The 16,692-nt window shown below is 34.0% G+C and overlaps 1 protein-coding gene across 2 annotated transcripts in view; it reads left to right on the top strand.

Annotated features, from left to right (window-relative positions):
* Positions 1–16,692, top strand: part of Mgtor (nuclear basket protein megator) — a 676,213-nt gene that overhangs the window by 509,895 nt on the left and 149,626 nt on the right. For both annotated transcript variants that reach the window (XM_090385135.1, XM_090385134.1), the window contains exons 42-43: positions 6,085–6,238; positions 15,143–15,531. In XM_090385135.1, the coding sequence (XP_090241261.1) occupies positions 6,085–6,238; positions 15,143–15,531 (543 nt within the window). The remainder of the gene's footprint in view (positions 1–6,084; positions 6,239–15,142; positions 15,532–16,692) is intronic.

Below are 16,692 nucleotides of genomic sequence, written 5' to 3'. Positions count from 1 at the left end.
AAAATGTTCATTCCAAAAATGTGTGACAATTGGAATAACTGTAATATTTATGTAAGATGTATGTCCTAACGACAGAATTTTAAAATTATAATGCCGTTTAATTGTAAATACAATACAGTGTATTGCATTTGAGGAACCACAGTTATGAGTTAATGAAATACATAAAGTACACAAGAATTCTTTTGCTTAGAAAAACCTATAGCACTAACCAGCCAACCAGCCCTATAGCACTGCTGTTTAGAGGAATGATTTTGGATGTTCGTGAGATCACTTGTTGCTATATAATTTAAACAGAAATAAACAATTTCAGATGTAACACTTTTCTAGCTGCTTAAAATTAGTTATCTCCTAGCCCTCTTCGCTTCTACAAATAGGATTACTACTTTACAAATTTATGCCTATAGATTCAGTTTCTTCCTTAGTCCCAAGAAGTGGAAAAGGAAGGAAAACAGCTACAGCCTTAAGGACAAGATTAAGTTGTAAACCTGGAGAGGTGACAAGTTACCTACATTCAAATTGCAGTGCAACTAACTTAATGGAAACTCTTAATGGAAACATAAACTGCTAAAATAAAATTATCATAAAGCTACATATTTATCACTGGAAACATAAAATGACTATAAAGAATGCTAAACAATGCCTCAATTTAATTATTCTAAATAAAATTTTAACAGAAGATACTGGTAATAGTTTGCAATTTAATTAGTGTGCTGTATTTAATGGTATGTAAAAATAAAATACAGTACATGAAAGCTGAAAATGTTTCATTCTTACCATTTTACTTTCTAAAGGTGATGCCTTATGAAAAGATTTCATAAGGCATCACCTTATGAAATCTTATGCAAGTTTTCTTGCATAAGATCAAAAGTTCACAAATCGGATGTTTGTAAACCAGAAACTTGCTATGTTTAATATTTTTTTTTATGCAGCTGAACTGATAACTGTGTACCGCTCATTTCAGCTGTATTGAAAATATTACTGTAAGTGTTTAGGCATATTAGTAAAATAAGTAGGTTATCAAGGAAAATATATTTAAAATTTTTTTTAAACATATGAACTGAATTGCCTAGCCAGAAAACTGATTGGTGCTTCCCTAAAACTATTGCCATTCGTGTATCTTCTTGTTAATGTAGACTGTGCAGTCATTTAGCATTAGCATAGACATATGATGCAAGAAAGAAAGCTTACACAGCATCAGCCAAAAAAAAAATTTCCCATTCACTCCAGAAGGTAGTCTAATTCTTCTTTGAATTTATTTAAGCTATTAACTTTCACAACAACAGACAGAATTTTGTTAGAGCAATCAACCACCCGCTGACTAAAGGCAAATTTCCACACATCTATTCAGCAACTGTCCTTCCTTAATTTGAATTTATGCCCCTTCAGGCGAGAAACTTCGACATTAAGCCCTGATATACCTTCATCATTATCATTGATAAACACACAAAACAACAATGGGCCCAACACAGAACCATGGGGGGACTCCACTAATAACATTAGTCCATGAAGATTATCCATTGTAGCAACTTGCCCTTAATGCTATACTGCTCCAATCTGTTCGGTAGTCTTCCATGTGCAATGGTATCAAAAGCTTTCCTGAAATACAAGTTTTAATATCAAAATTATTATTTGAATCCAGTTCCTTTGTGACCACATCATAGTATCCAATCAAATTGGTCAGAAAAGACTTCCGCTTAACAAACTCATGCTGTGTCTGAATTATTACTGCAGTCTTGTCTACATGATCCTACAATGCTTCTTTAACCAGTGACTCCATTATTTTCCAGAATAGAAGTTAAACTAACAGGTCTTTTAATTACTCATTCCACCCTTTGATCTTCCTTTGTGAATTGGCGATAAATTTGCACAACTCCAGTCTGTGAGGGCCTTCCCTGAGTCCAAGGATGCTCTCTTAAATGGCTAAGGGTTTGCTTACTTCCTTTGCTGCTTCCTTTAATATAACTGGATAGATCTCATCTACCCCAGGTGCCTTTCTTACGTTTAAGTTCAATAATTTCTCCTCTTTTCTCACAGTTATTACAAAATCATTAAGCTCCCTGTAGAGTTTAATAAGCCTCTGCCCTCCACTTTCCTACAGAATTCCTCATGTGTCAATGTAGATGCAAAATACACATTCAGTTTTTCAGCTATCTGAGCAGGATCATCAAAAATCAAACCATCAATATCAAGGGGACCAATCTGATTTACCCACTTCCTTCTAGAGTTTACAAAGCTATAGGATTCTTTACTGTTTTTCTTTGAATTAGCATTAGCATTAGTTGAGGCATATGATGCAAGAAAGCAAGCTTGTACAGCATCAGCCAAAAAAAATAAAAAAAACCTTCCCATTTCACCCATCCGGTCAGTCCAAATGTTTGTCTAGTTCAGCCTTAAATTTATTTAAGCAATCAACTACCTGTTGGCTAAAGGAAAACTTCTGCACATTATTCTACAATTGCCTCAATTTGGATCTGTGCCCCCTCAGATTAGTCTGAGCAAGCGGAAGTATCACGTCAGCATTGAGCCTGCTCAAACCATTCAAAGCCTTGTACACCTCAATCAGATCACCTTGTAGAACTTAAGCCTTTCTTCATAAGCACACCGCTTGTTCCTCTCACCAATCTTGTTGCCCTTCTCTGTACTTGTTCTAGCAACTCTACATCGTTCCTAAAATGTGGCCTCCAAACCTGTATACAGTACTCAAGTTGTGGCCTGACCATTGTCTTATACAAAGGGATAATCACCTCCTTGTCTCTGTTAACAAAATTCCTATATATCATTGACAAAACTCCATAACCTTCACTGCTCAGAGAACTTCATATCTGACTGCACAATTACCGCTAGATATTTTTCATTCTCCACCTCTCTGGATGTAGTACTACAGAGTTGGTACGTTTCTCTTGGGTTACTGCTATCCATATACAGTACTTTGCATTTGTCAATGTTTAAACTTCAGTTGCCACTTCTCAGCCCATCTTCCTAACTTTCTAGATCCTTTTGCAGTAGCATACTGTCTTTAGTGTCATTAACAACCCTGCCAACCTTTGTATCATCTGCAAACTTGGACATTAAGCCTGCTATACCTTCATCAGGGTCATTGATAAAAATAGAAAACAATGGGCCCAACACTGAAACCTGGGGAACTCCACTAATAACATTAGCCCACATAGAGCAGTGTCCATATATTACCACTCTGTCATCTCCCACTCAACCATTCCTTTATCCATTGCAGTAACTTGCCCTTAATGCCATACTGCTCCAATTTGTATAGCAGTCTTCCATGTGCAATAGTATCAAAAGCTTTCCTGAAATCCAAGTATATGATATCAAAATTATTTTTAGCATCCAGTTCCTTTGTGACCACATCGTAGTATCCAATCAGATTGGTCAGATAAGACTTCCCCTTAAATCCATGATATTCCTGGTGCCTTCTAGGTGATCCTGTATCACCTCTTTAACCAGTGACTCTATTATTTTCCCCCCGAACAGAAGTTAAACTAACAAGTCTATAATTAGTTGTGTCACCCTTTGAATCCCCTTTGTGGATTGGGGATACATTTGCACATCTCCAGTCCATGAGGACTTCCCCTGATTCTAAGGATGCTCTCATAATTATGGATAAAGGTTTGCTTACTTCTCTTGCTGCCTCCTTCATTATAACTGGATAGATTCCATCTTCCCCAGGTGCCTTTTTTATGTTTAACTTCAAAAATTTCTCCTCCACTACGCTCTCAGTTATCACAAAATCACTTAGCTCCCTGTTAGTTTTTTAATAAACTCCTGGCATTCCCCTCCTTGAATAATTCCTCATCTGTGAATGCAGATGCAAAATACTCATTCAGTTTATCAGCTACTTGAACAGGATCATTAATAGTCAAACCATCTATGTTAAGTGAACCAATCTGATTCATCCCATTATTTGCCAAAGATTTCTCTTAATCTGCCTTTACTTGCCTGAACTCCTTTGTGACTTGATTACAGACCAGCTTAGAGTGGAATGATGAAAAATATTTTTAAAAAAATGCACTGCACTGTGCAGTATTGTTTTCATACTCAAAAAATTTAACAAAGTTAATGATACATTAAGCAAACTAAACATTTTGGAGGTCTTGGCCTTCTTCCATGGTAAAAGAAGTTATTTTACTTAACAACAAAACATTGAAAAAATTTGGTGAGAAAGCACTACCCATTCAAAGAACACAAAGAAAGTGGTTTTAAAAATGAATAATGATCATTAGGCTGGAGTTCTAGTTTGCTGTTCAGTAGGTTTGTTTGTAGGATACCAATGTCTACAGGGGATGCCCTTGTTTTGCAGCCCTTTCCTCACCAAATTTTGGAGAAGGGGTTATGTGTGTGTCTTGTTCAGTTGCTCTAAGTTGACTGATAAATGTATGTCAACTGTTGCTATTATTACTGGTAATTTCTTGATGTAAGCTGATGAAATAATGTCTTCTTAAGGTTGTTGTTGTTGTTGTTGTTTGTTTGGTTTTTAGGAGCATTAGCAACTAAGGCCATATTGCTCCGGTATATGCGGTGGTCATTCCCTGACCTTTCCGCATCCTCCGTATTTGGTCGTGACGGGCTCGAACCCCGGTCTAATCAAGAAGCGTGTGCTACGCACTGCTGCCGCTGCTGTTCCTTCCCACCTGGCTAGGGAGGCGCCTCTTCTTAAGGTGGTTTCTTCCAACTTGGAAGAGGGTGCATCTTGCAGGAATAATGGTTTCTCTCCCAGAATTTCTTACTAATGTTGCTATAATCCTGTCGTTTGTGTGGAAAACTTCCATGATTTCAGAGCTGTCAACGTTTTTGTGATGTGTTATATTTATGATCTTGGGTTCTTTTGTCTTGAATTTGTGGCTGTCATTAATAGTGGTGTCCCACCACTTTTAAGATTTTTTTTCTTAAAGTTTTTCTGTTTTTGAAGTAAAATCTTCTTTAATATACTATTATGAGACAAATATAAAAATACAATATGTATGACCAATCTGATGGTAGATAAAAAAACATGCAACATGCACTGACAAGTTTATCATTGGTCACGACAGTAGTCTGTTGCTGTGGTCATTTGTGAAACTTTAACTAATATGGTGTGTAGGAAGCTTGTGGCCGTGCACTGAGCTAGAAATGACCAGTAAAAAAATGAAGAGAATTATCTTAATTAGATAAGGATTTCTTTGGCTTGCAGTTACATCAAAAATAAGTTTCTGTTGAAAAGCACAAAGTGCTAACAAAGTTGTCAGAATCATTGACTTCGAAAATGCAAAATTTTTCTTCGATTTGCTACTTCAAAAGTTAGTTTCCATTCATATTGCCTATTTAAGCCAGGTTGAATGGTGAAATTAGAGATATAATTTAGTTCAGAATCATTTCATACCTCTTATATATATTTCTGCTATTATTGTATTAGAATGTAAATCAGGTTCTTAAGTTAGCCAGTGTTTGTAAAAAAGGTGGAATTTTGACATTTATAGAATATCTAAAATTGTTTCACCCATTCTTATTGGTTCTCCCTGTAATGTAGAATGTGAACATTCTCTCTCTCTCTCTCCCCAGGTGCCTCTGTGGGCAGGAGCAGCAGTGCGTAGCATACGCTTCTTGATTAGACCAGGGTTTGAGCCCGTGACCACCAAATACAGAGGATGCGGAAAGGTCAGGGAATGACCACCGCATATCCCCGGAGCAATATGGCCTTAGTTGCTAATGCTCCTAAAAACCAAAATAACAAATAACAACTCTTCCCCCTCCCCAAACTTTTCAAAATGAGAAAAATAGAATTCAGCCAACCATAATGAATAAATCCCTAATCCATTTTAAAATTATTATATATATATGTAATGATACTTCAGAATGGCATTCTAAATCACTACGTTGAAATGGTAGGTCTGCTTTAAGTTTTTATGAATTCCTGCTTCAAAATGTTGTCAGCTATCCACTTGATAAATGATATAACCATTTATCAGCTCCTGAAATCTAAGAATTTATTCATTCTTAATAGTAGTAATTTGAATTTTCTGGATTCAAAAACAAAACTATTTCAGGTATAATTTATAAGACAACAATAATAATCAAATAACTTTTCATTAGGTGAACATGAAGAAACAGAAGCGATTTCGCCCACAACTTCAGTTATTGTTTCACCAGCAAGTTCTTCCGTACCTGTTGCTGGTTTAAATGCTACACAAACCCAAGTTGTTACCCCTACTTTGAAAAGACAAAGAGAAGATCTTGATAGTCAAAGGTATTTGATGTTGATGTGCTTTATATTTGTTATCACATGTTAATTATTATCCCTTTACCAGATTTTTATATCATTGGTAAATTATTAATAAACTGTTAATAAAAAAGTTAAGTATTCACCATCAGAATGACTTAGAGTACAGCTTCCTTGCACATTGCCAGATGAGAGATGAGTTGACAAGCAGACAGCTCATCTCTAAAGAGTGATTATTGTATGATAGTGAGAAGAGTTCACCTGAAAATGAGGGCTGATGACCCTCCTATGTGCAAGCACTGCAACACCATTTTATCCGTTCAACATATTTTATGTGATTGTACCAGTTTTAGAAATTCTCGTTTTACTGCTTTCTGACTGAGTCATATACACTCAGTCAGATTTTAAATGACAATGACAATGTGTCAGCAGTTTTTAAAATTTTCGAAAACGATTAATATATATACACTCATATGAAATATACAACTTGCTTTTATCATTGTACTGATTTTATTTATTGATATGCCTTTATAAATATATATATATAATCATCAAGAATACAATAGAGAAGTTATATGCTATGGGGGGGAAGAAAATTAAGAATTAGATTAAATAAGATTAGATATGACTGAATTACAATAACATGAATTATGGATCAGGGTCACTGCTTTCGCAGAAGTACCCTTTTTCCGGTTCCTTTCTTCCCCCCCCCCCTTCATTCACAACGTATATCGCTCCCAGGGTACACAGTATTTTCATTAGTTCATTTCTGTGCATATAAACATCTACTTAGTGTATTTTATACTAATAATATTTTTTATATATATGAGTAATATGGAAAGAAAGAAAGTTAATAAATTGTAACAAGCTGTAACTAATACTTATGGGCCAATGCAGTTGCTAGAGCAATTATGCATTACAACCATAATGTGTATTAAATATTTTGTATAATATTGAAGATAATAATATAAAGGTAATTCAAGCAGACAATACCAAGCTGGATTTAAAGAAACGCAAGGGATATAAATATATTAAAAATATATATATATATATTTTTTTTATAAAATAAAATATAAAATATTTTATTTTATATATATATATATATATATATATGCATAAAACTTATCGTTGTCTACCCACAATCTAGATGACTTCAACTGGGGCCAACCACCCAGACTGAAGGCAAAAAACAACAAGGAGTTCTCTGTTTCTGCAATGATCAATATCTGCTAAGATATATAAACTATAAAAAATCCAGAGATTAAGTAATTTGAATCTAAACCAATTAAAGGTAGTTAATTTTTTGAATCAAAAGGAAGATATTATAAATGTAAGCTTATATTGAACATCGTTGACCCGACAGAGAATATAATAATTAAAATAAGAATAAATGTAAAGTATAAAGCATATCTACCGTATCCAGGACATAACAACTAGTCGTTATGAAATAATAATCCCTCTAGTGAGTATATATGTGGTGACCCCTATGTGATGGATATGGTAAAAATAAATAATTAATAAATAATAATAAAATAATTATTAATTAATTAAAGTTAAGTTAATAACTTTAATTAATATAGTAGTAAATTAATATAGGTGAAAATATAGTAGTATAAATAAGAAATAGTTTCTCCTACATCCTCAGATTACTCTAATAATTTCGGAGAAATAGAACAAAGAGTATAGGACAGCTTAAAGACAATATAAGATATAAGTTGTAGTTCGGGTATGCCCGGGATCGCAAACCCGTTCCTATAGTAGGACCCTGAGCTGAATTTGCGTGTTACCTTAGCATGAACTTAAGACAGTGTGATTATAAAATAAGATAAGATAAAATAACATAACATAAAATAAAACAAAATAAATGATACACTATAATTTGCAGGCCAGTGGGTACAAGTTTTCTAAGCCGTAAGACACCAAGAAAGCAAAATATATCCTATGTACATAATATACATGGCTCTAAATCCATAATTATGGTAATTATATTGAAGCAATGGGTTCAGAAAATAAATTTTTGAAATTAATTATATCGATCGCTTTTCTGAACTGGTATTTCAGGTAAGCGATAGGGAAATTATTATTTATCAACTTATTGTACAATGCTATTATGTTTGCTGAACAGGTTGTATTTTTATTGCAAATAGAAGCAGTCCTCAGGTATTGGGATAAAATGATATTAGCATGCACTGATTTCAATATATTAGATCTCCAGCACTGATTTCAATATATTAGATCTCCAGTTTGTAAGGCCGACTACATTGAAATTATATGCGTCTCTTTTATTATATACGTTTACATCTATATCATTATGGGATATTTCTATACGAAGATCCAGGTAATTGTCAATAGTATCAGAACTGTTATTTTTTTCCAATACAAGTTCTTCTGGATATAATTTGCTGTAATCCTGAATGAAATGTGGACAATTAAACACACACACACACACACATAGATCATCTACGTATCTGAACATAAGTAGGTTATCCTGGAATGTTCTTTCTGTAGAATATAGATAGAGATTGGCAATTATGCAGGATGCTGGACTTCCCATACGGGTGCCATTCACTTGTAAGTATAACGAAGTTCCGTCATATACGTAATTCTTAAAAATACATAAATTTATTAGTGTATCCCAGTAGGTTAAATCAAACTTTATAGCATTTTTGTGTTCCAAATATAGTTTTTGGAGAACATCTTTTAAATTGTCGAGATTGATACTAGTGAATAAACGGTTAGTCAAATGTTTATATTTGCTGAATATTGTTATTTTTTATTGCATTTATAATCAGTAAGTTGTTATTTATTATAATAGTTTTATTTACATTATTTAATATAGTTTTAAGTAACTTTTCTAACGTTTTACCTGGAATTTTAGCATAACTATCTCTACATGATGCTATGAATCTAAATGCAATAGGTGATTTATGAAATTTAGGTATACCATATATAAACAGATATTTTAGGTTATTGTACTTTAACTTTAATTTTTTATGCAATGCTATTAGTTTTTTGATTATTACATTAGGGGAAGATGCTATGTATTTGTATGTGCTACTGGACTGCAATTCATTTTTAATAATTTCTATGTAATATGATTTACATATGATTGCATAATTGCAAGCAGTTTTGTCAACCGGAGTAATTACAAAATGTTTATGGATTTCTTTGAGCTGCTTATTTATTAATTTTGTATTATCCAGTATGAATTTCAATTGATTATATTTGTTAAATATGATATTTAGCATTGTGAACAGCCACATGTGATATGCCTCAACCGGTATGTTATATTTGTATGCAGATCTTATGCAGTATTTTAATAAATCTAGATATAACAGTTTTTTAAAAGTTGATTTATTAATAGGTAGATTAGGTCGAAACTTAAAACCGAGTGATAAAATATCTCTAAGCTCGGGATATGGGATTATATCTAAATTGCCAGTTATAATGTGGTTATGGTTAGGATCTACGTATCTAAGAAATGAAGGCTTGTGGCAAACACATATGTCCTGTCCAATGTTAATATCGTGAATGTTTGTAGCTATTATTTTATAGTTACATGCTTTAAGACCAAATGGTTTAGCATATCTAAATCTGATATTAATATGTAAGTTATTAATAGGTAGCAAGTCATTACGTAAGTTAATAGTTCTATGTATATCCAAATTATCCATCATTTTATTTTGAAAATATAAGACAAGGACAGAGTTTTCTGATTGTTTGTTAATATTCGAAATATTAATTCTGAATTTAACAATGTCTAGTATAATGTGCATAAGGTGACAAGATCCAAAGACATAATTATTGGCTTTCCTGCTTAGGGCTTTGAGTGCACTAAGTTTAATGCTGAAGAGTGTATTATGTATTTTACCAACATTTATAGGATCAGTGTCCCAAATTTTAAATAAATCCATGAAATCCCCTAGCTCTTCTCAGTCACTCTTAAATGTTTTATCCTGGGCATACCCGAGCTTCAACTTATATCTTGTATTGTCTTTAAGCTGTCTTAAAGACAATACAAGATTTCTCTTAAATTATTAGGGTAATCTGAGGATGTAGGAGAAACTATTTCTTATTTATACTACTATATTTTTGTCCTTATGGAGTTCAGGTTCTATTATTCCTACTCTATTAGTTTTTATTCTTACTATCTGCATGTTTCTCTTTGCGTTAACTTAACTTTAATTAATTATTAATTATTTTATTATTATTTATTAATTATTTATTTTTACCATATCCATCACATAGAGGTCACCACATATATACTCACTAGAGGGATTATTATTTCATAACGACTAGTTGTTACATTATGTCCTGGATACGGTAGATATGCTTTATACTTTACATTTATTCTTATTTTAATTATTAAATTACATTCTCTGTCGGATCAATGATGTTCAATATAAGCTTACATTTATAATATCTTCCTTTTGATTCAAAAAATTAACTACCTTTAATTGGTTTAGATTCAAATTACTTAATCTCTGGATTTTTTATAGTTTATATATCTTAGCAGATATTGATCATTGCAGAAACAGAGAACTCCTTGTTGTTTTTTGCCTTCAGTCTGGGTGGTTGGCCCCAGTTGAAGTCATCTAGATTGTGGGTAGACAAGACAACAACAAGTTTTATGTGTATATATATATATTTTTAATATATTTATTTATATATATTTAATATATTAATATATTTTAATATATTTATATATTAAAATATATTAATCCCTTGCATTTCTTTAAATCCAGCTTGGTACTGTCTGCTTGAATTACCTTCTATGTTGTTATCTTTTATATATATATATATATATATATATATATATATATACACACACACTTTTGACGAAGTAACCTTTTTAAAAGTTACCAGTCTCATCGTTCTTGAATTTTAACCTTTTCATGGCATACTATAACTTTGCTGTTTTTGCGCCAAAAAAAAAAAAAAAAATCAAAATCAAATCACCTGAAAAACATGTACCCCGTGTATTTGAGAGATTCTCTTGAGCAAGTTTCCGTGGTCATGATCTTTGATCTTTTTACCAGCTATTCAGAGTGCACCTGGTAAAACATTTACATTTAGTCCCAAACTGTGTGTGTGTGTGTGTGTGTGTGTGTGTGTGTGTGTGTGTGTGTGTGTGTGTGTGTGTGTGTGTGTGTGTGTGTGTGTGTGTGTGTGTGTGTGTGTGATTCACAAAAAAAATCCAGGAACTTGCAGATCAAGACTAGCCTCTGCTGAGGCTTGGCTTGATCTGCTGACCATCACGTAGTCTCCATTAGGGACATGCCGCTTTCTGATAGCTACCTTATAATTTGTAGTCTGAGACTAGTTTGTTTACCTGTTCTCACAGTAAGTACTCTGTGTTTTCTCATTATTTTTGATTAATAGTTTAATAATTTGCCAGTGAAGCAGATGAGAAATATTGTGAAATGTTTAAACTGTTAAATCTTTAATGCCAGCTACATGCGCATTTCCAGAAAAATTCTCTGAAAAACATGTATCGAATATAATAATAATATAGGGCAAAGAAACACAGTGAAGATTCCTTTACTTATGTAAACATAAGACAGATGAAAATGAATCATGTTGGCCTACTTGATATCAATGGTATGCTGTAATTTTTGGAATCTTGAAAAAAAAAAATCGACATTCCAACGTCTCCAACATTAAAAAAATTCATACATAGTGATTGAAAATTAGAAGTTCGGAATTCATTGCTGAAAGCAAACACTTATTTTGTGCTCAGCTGTAAATCAGAACAAATCTTTAAATGTTATAAGGAGTTTATTCGCATACCTAAAATGACATGAACACAAGGACAAATAAAACTGTGTGCCTAGTTTATAAACAAAAGCCAAGCATTACTGCAAAGCATTCAATCAGTGTTCCAATACTGATTAGTTGTTAATGTCATTTATAATGTTGTTAATGTCATTTTAATACATTTACAGCATAGTGCTTGAGTGCATTTTGAACATAGATACTGTTGATGAGCCTGCTCAGGCTGCTAACAAACTGAATAGATATTTTGCATCAATGTTCACACATGAAGAATTCTTTAGGAAGGGGGATGCCTGAAGTCCATCAAATGATTTTGTAATAACTGAGAGGAAACAAGAAGAGAAATTGTTGAAGTTAAACAGAAAAAAAAAACACTTGGGATAAAATGGGATTTGTCCAGTATTAAGGGAGACAGCAAAGAAAGTAAGCAAACCCTTAGCCATAATTATGAGAGCACCCCTTAGGATTCAGGAAAGATCCCTTTGGGTTGATATGGGAACGTATCTCCAGTTTACAAAGGGGGATCAAAGGGTACACGAGTAATTGCAGTCCTGTTATCTTAACTTCTGTTCCAGGGAAACAGGAGTCACGGGACTAGATAATGGAGTCGCTGGTTAAAGAAGTGATGGAGGACCATCTAAACAGGAGTGCAGTTATACTGCCACAGTATCTTTTTGTCAAGGGGCAGTCTTGTCTGACCTATTTGATTGCATGCTGTGATGCAGTAACTATGGAACTGGACACAAAAACAATTTTGATATTATATACTTGGGTTTCGGGTAAGCTTTTGAAACTATTGCACATAAAAGGCTGCTGTGCAAATTGGAACAATGTGGCATTAAGGGCAAGTTACTGCTATGGATAAAGAGATGGTTGAGTGGGCGAAGACAGAGAGTAATTATCAGTGGATGCTCTTTGTGGAATAATGTTATTAGTAGCATGCCCCATCATTCAGCGTTGGGTCTTTTGTTGTTTTCTATATTTATTAATGATATTGATTCAGATTTTGCAAATGATACAAAGGTTGGCAGGGTGATCAAATGACATAATCAAGGTATGCTACTGCAACAGGATCTAGAAAAATTAGATCGCCTGAGAAATGGCAGTTCAAGTTTAACGTTGATAAATGCAAGTTACTGTATGCATATGGATAGTAGTAGTCTCAGATTAATATACCAACTATGTGGTACTACATTTGGTGTGGTGGAAAATGAAAAAGACCCAATGCAGTCAAATGTGAATATCTCTGAGCAGTGCAGGTAGGCTGCCCGGACTGCTCATAAGGTTTTGTCATTGATATACAGGAAGTTTGCTAGCAGAGATAAGGAGGTGATTATCCCATTGTATAAGGCAATGGTTAGGCCACATCTTGAGTACTGCTTACAGGTCTGGGGGGCCTCCTTTTAGGAAAGATGTAGATCTGCTGTAATAGATGCAGAGAAGGACAAAGACATTGGTCAGATTGTCCAGTTCTGCAAATTGCAATGTGTGGAGACTAGACAAGTATAATGTGATCTGATTAAGATAATGATTTGAATGGGATTGAGTAAGCACAGCACTGATAACATGTTTGTGGATATATGTGTGGAGGTTTGCTTTCAGCTAGCAGTATTTGATTGTTGGAAGAAACTTCCACCTGCTATTGTGGGTGTCGGCAGTTTCAATAACTTCAAGGAAGAACTGGACAACATATTGGAGGCGATGGACTTGTAATGCTTTTCTCTTTTTTTTTTTTTTTTTTTGTTTGTTAAGCTTGCTTTCATTCATCATTTGCCCCTACTGAGATGAATTTAGTTGTTTAGTAATTAACTTATTTAATCCACAACTCTAAACTCTTGTCTTTTTATTTATATCCATTTTGTTTCCATAATTTCATCAATATGTGATTTTTTTTTTTTTTTTTTTTTTTTTTGTGAAAAAAATTTAAAAATAGGGAAAGAAACTTAATGATCTCGCAGCCAACAAGTGACACGAGATGTGTGTCAGATGAAGGCCATGATACAAATCATTCTGTTACATAATTTTGTCATTAAATATTAATTAATATAATGATAAATAATTATAGATCCAAAACTTTAGAGTAAAGTAGCTTGGGAAGGGTGAGAATGCATATTACATTGGAAGCTGCCAGTTTTATATTATGTATAATTTTAATTCTAGTTTAATTTTTAGTTTTTGTAAATTTAATTATATAATGATTCTGTTATGTATATTTGTTTTATTTTGTATTAATGAAGTTATTTCTTTTAAGGTTTAAGTTTCATTGATATAACTGCTGCAAAATTTTTCCAACTGATCTCTGTGATGGAGTTAGAAATTTATATAATCTGCAAGAAATGCTATATGAATTCATGTTACAGTAGACATTCAGAATAACGACACCTTTGGGGATTCGAGGTGCCATTATTTTGATTTTTCTGTTATCTAGAAAGTTTTATTTTTAATATATTTAATGCTGAAATAATGAGGCTAAATAAGAAATAGAGAAATTAAGAATGCAGTTTTAACTGCACATAAAAACATGAACATGTTGACAATCCAATGTTATATTCTGCCATTAATACACTCCTGCTTATGCCTGTTCTGTCAAGTTTAGCCTGCACAGTAGCACAGTCACCGTCCTCCCCACACCGGGTGGAAAAGGCCCTGGTTTGAATCCCGTCGATGACATGAGGAACTTTTATGGGCCTTTTTCACTCCGTGGCTGAGTTCATCAGTCTCGGATGTGGATAGGAATGTTTTGTTCCCAGAAACTGGGGGTTTTCGTACAACAAAACAGGCAAATCGACCAGAGAACACATGCAATTTATGGACGTGATACACATGGGTATATGAATTAACTTTTCGGGTGACCCTAATGTAATAGTTTGGATTATATCGTTTGTCACTAAGCTTAAAACAGCGGTATAATCCGTGATATCAGTACAGAATTCACTTTCAAAATGGCGAGCGTGAACAATACAGTAATCACGTGACTTGCCGTTTTCTTTTTTCCTGCACTGCAAGACATCTGGACTGTACGTAAACATGCGATCTGAATGTGCCGTTATTTCGACAGCCTACTGTATATTTTTTATAATTAAACTTCAATTTACTCTATTGTTTGCAGCACATAGTTTAAATCTTGAGTTGTTCCCTAAATAACTTTCATTTCAGTGAGTCTCAAGAGAGTTCAGGATCCGTTCAGCCTGTGAAAAGAGTACGTCGAATGATTTCAGAAGCCAGTCAGACCAACCAGCAAGCTGCTGAGACTGTAACTTCAACTGTTACCACACCACCGCCTCCTCCTCTTCTTCCATCAGCAGCAACTACTAATGTTGCTGTGGTATCTGCTGCACAGGTAGTAAATACAGTTACTGAAGAAGGAAAGACTCTGTTAGCAAAGATGTCTGAGGAGGAGGAAATGCCTAGTACTTCTAGTACTGGAATTGCAACAGTCATTACTGAAGCATCTGCTGCTACAAGTGAACAGAGTCAGGTGACACAAGATGTTGATATAATTAAGGTGGCTAAAGTTCACGAAGTGGAGCCTCATCCTTCATCAGGTATCTCTGATTTTTTCCTTTTTTTTTTTTTTTTTTTTTTTTATAAATATACAATTGATGATTTTTAAGACTGTAAAACTTTTTTTTTTTTTTTTTTTTTTATGAAAACCCCAAACACGAAAGGTATCAAAACCAATAGTACTTAGTACCGTGCATGGGTTGAAGGAGAAATATGGGGGGGAGGGGGATACCGGAAACTTTGCTCTAGAGACTAAACATGGGGTTCACCACTTCAAGCCTCCAATAAGCAAAGTGGTGGTATTTCACCGGTCGATGAAAGTCATCTACCAACTATAAAGATCAAATAATCTTTTCATGAAATAGCTTAAAAATTAATGATTAATAATATTTTATCCCATTTCAGTTGTAAATCAGATTAATATTCAAGAAGATTCTGGATCCCTGTAAGAATGTAGTACACAATACCAAACACTGCATTATTAAAAAATTATCAACCCATATTGTCAAAATCTGAACAGTGAAATCATCAGTGGAGCATGCACTAAGATCACTAAATGGTAATAGCAGTCTTGGTACAATTCTGTTGAAATAGATAGCAACTGAAGGAAATTCAGACTGTTTGATTAATACTCGAATTAGGATCCCTATCCTTGGACTGCTGACTGTCTAGTGACTGCAGTCAGGAGTGAAAATCTTTGAGAAACAATTGTTTACCACAGAGAAGGAGTAATGTTCAAGGAGAGTCTGGATTCCTGCATGACACTGTGACTGTGTATTATTATTAGCATATGTTGCAAGGAAGCCAAAGGCTTATGCTGCACCCGCTAAAAAAAAATTCTGAATTACCCTGGGGGGGCGGAGAGAGAGAGAGAGAGAGAGAGAGAGAGAGAGAGAGAGAGAGAGAGAGAGAGAGAGAGAGAGAGAGAGAACAAGAGTCAGAAGGGAATCACTAAGAAAAAGAAGAATGATGATATCCCGCTCAGGATCCTGGGTGTGCCAAGCCCATACTCACCAGATGTGAGCCTGGGGTGTAGCACACATCTACTGAAATATCAGGAATCCACAGAGTTTCAGGGATGAAACGTTTAGGAAGACTTCAGTTGGTTATCATTAGAAAACTTTAAGTAGCCAGAAGTAGGTTTTTATGTGAGGCAGTATATATTTCAAGTATAACAAAAATGTAAGTATGATGGAGAAAAT

Source organism: Mastigoproctus giganteus, chromosome 11, assembly GCF_048544385.1.
Source record: "Mastigoproctus giganteus isolate SK-2022 chromosome 11, ASM4854438v1, whole genome shotgun sequence".
In the NCBI taxonomy this organism is placed as follows: domain Eukaryota; kingdom Metazoa; phylum Arthropoda; class Arachnida; order Uropygi; family Thelyphonidae; genus Mastigoproctus; species Mastigoproctus giganteus.
Note: the sequence above shows the minus strand (reverse complement) of the source record. Positions and strands in the feature narration are given on the sequence as shown.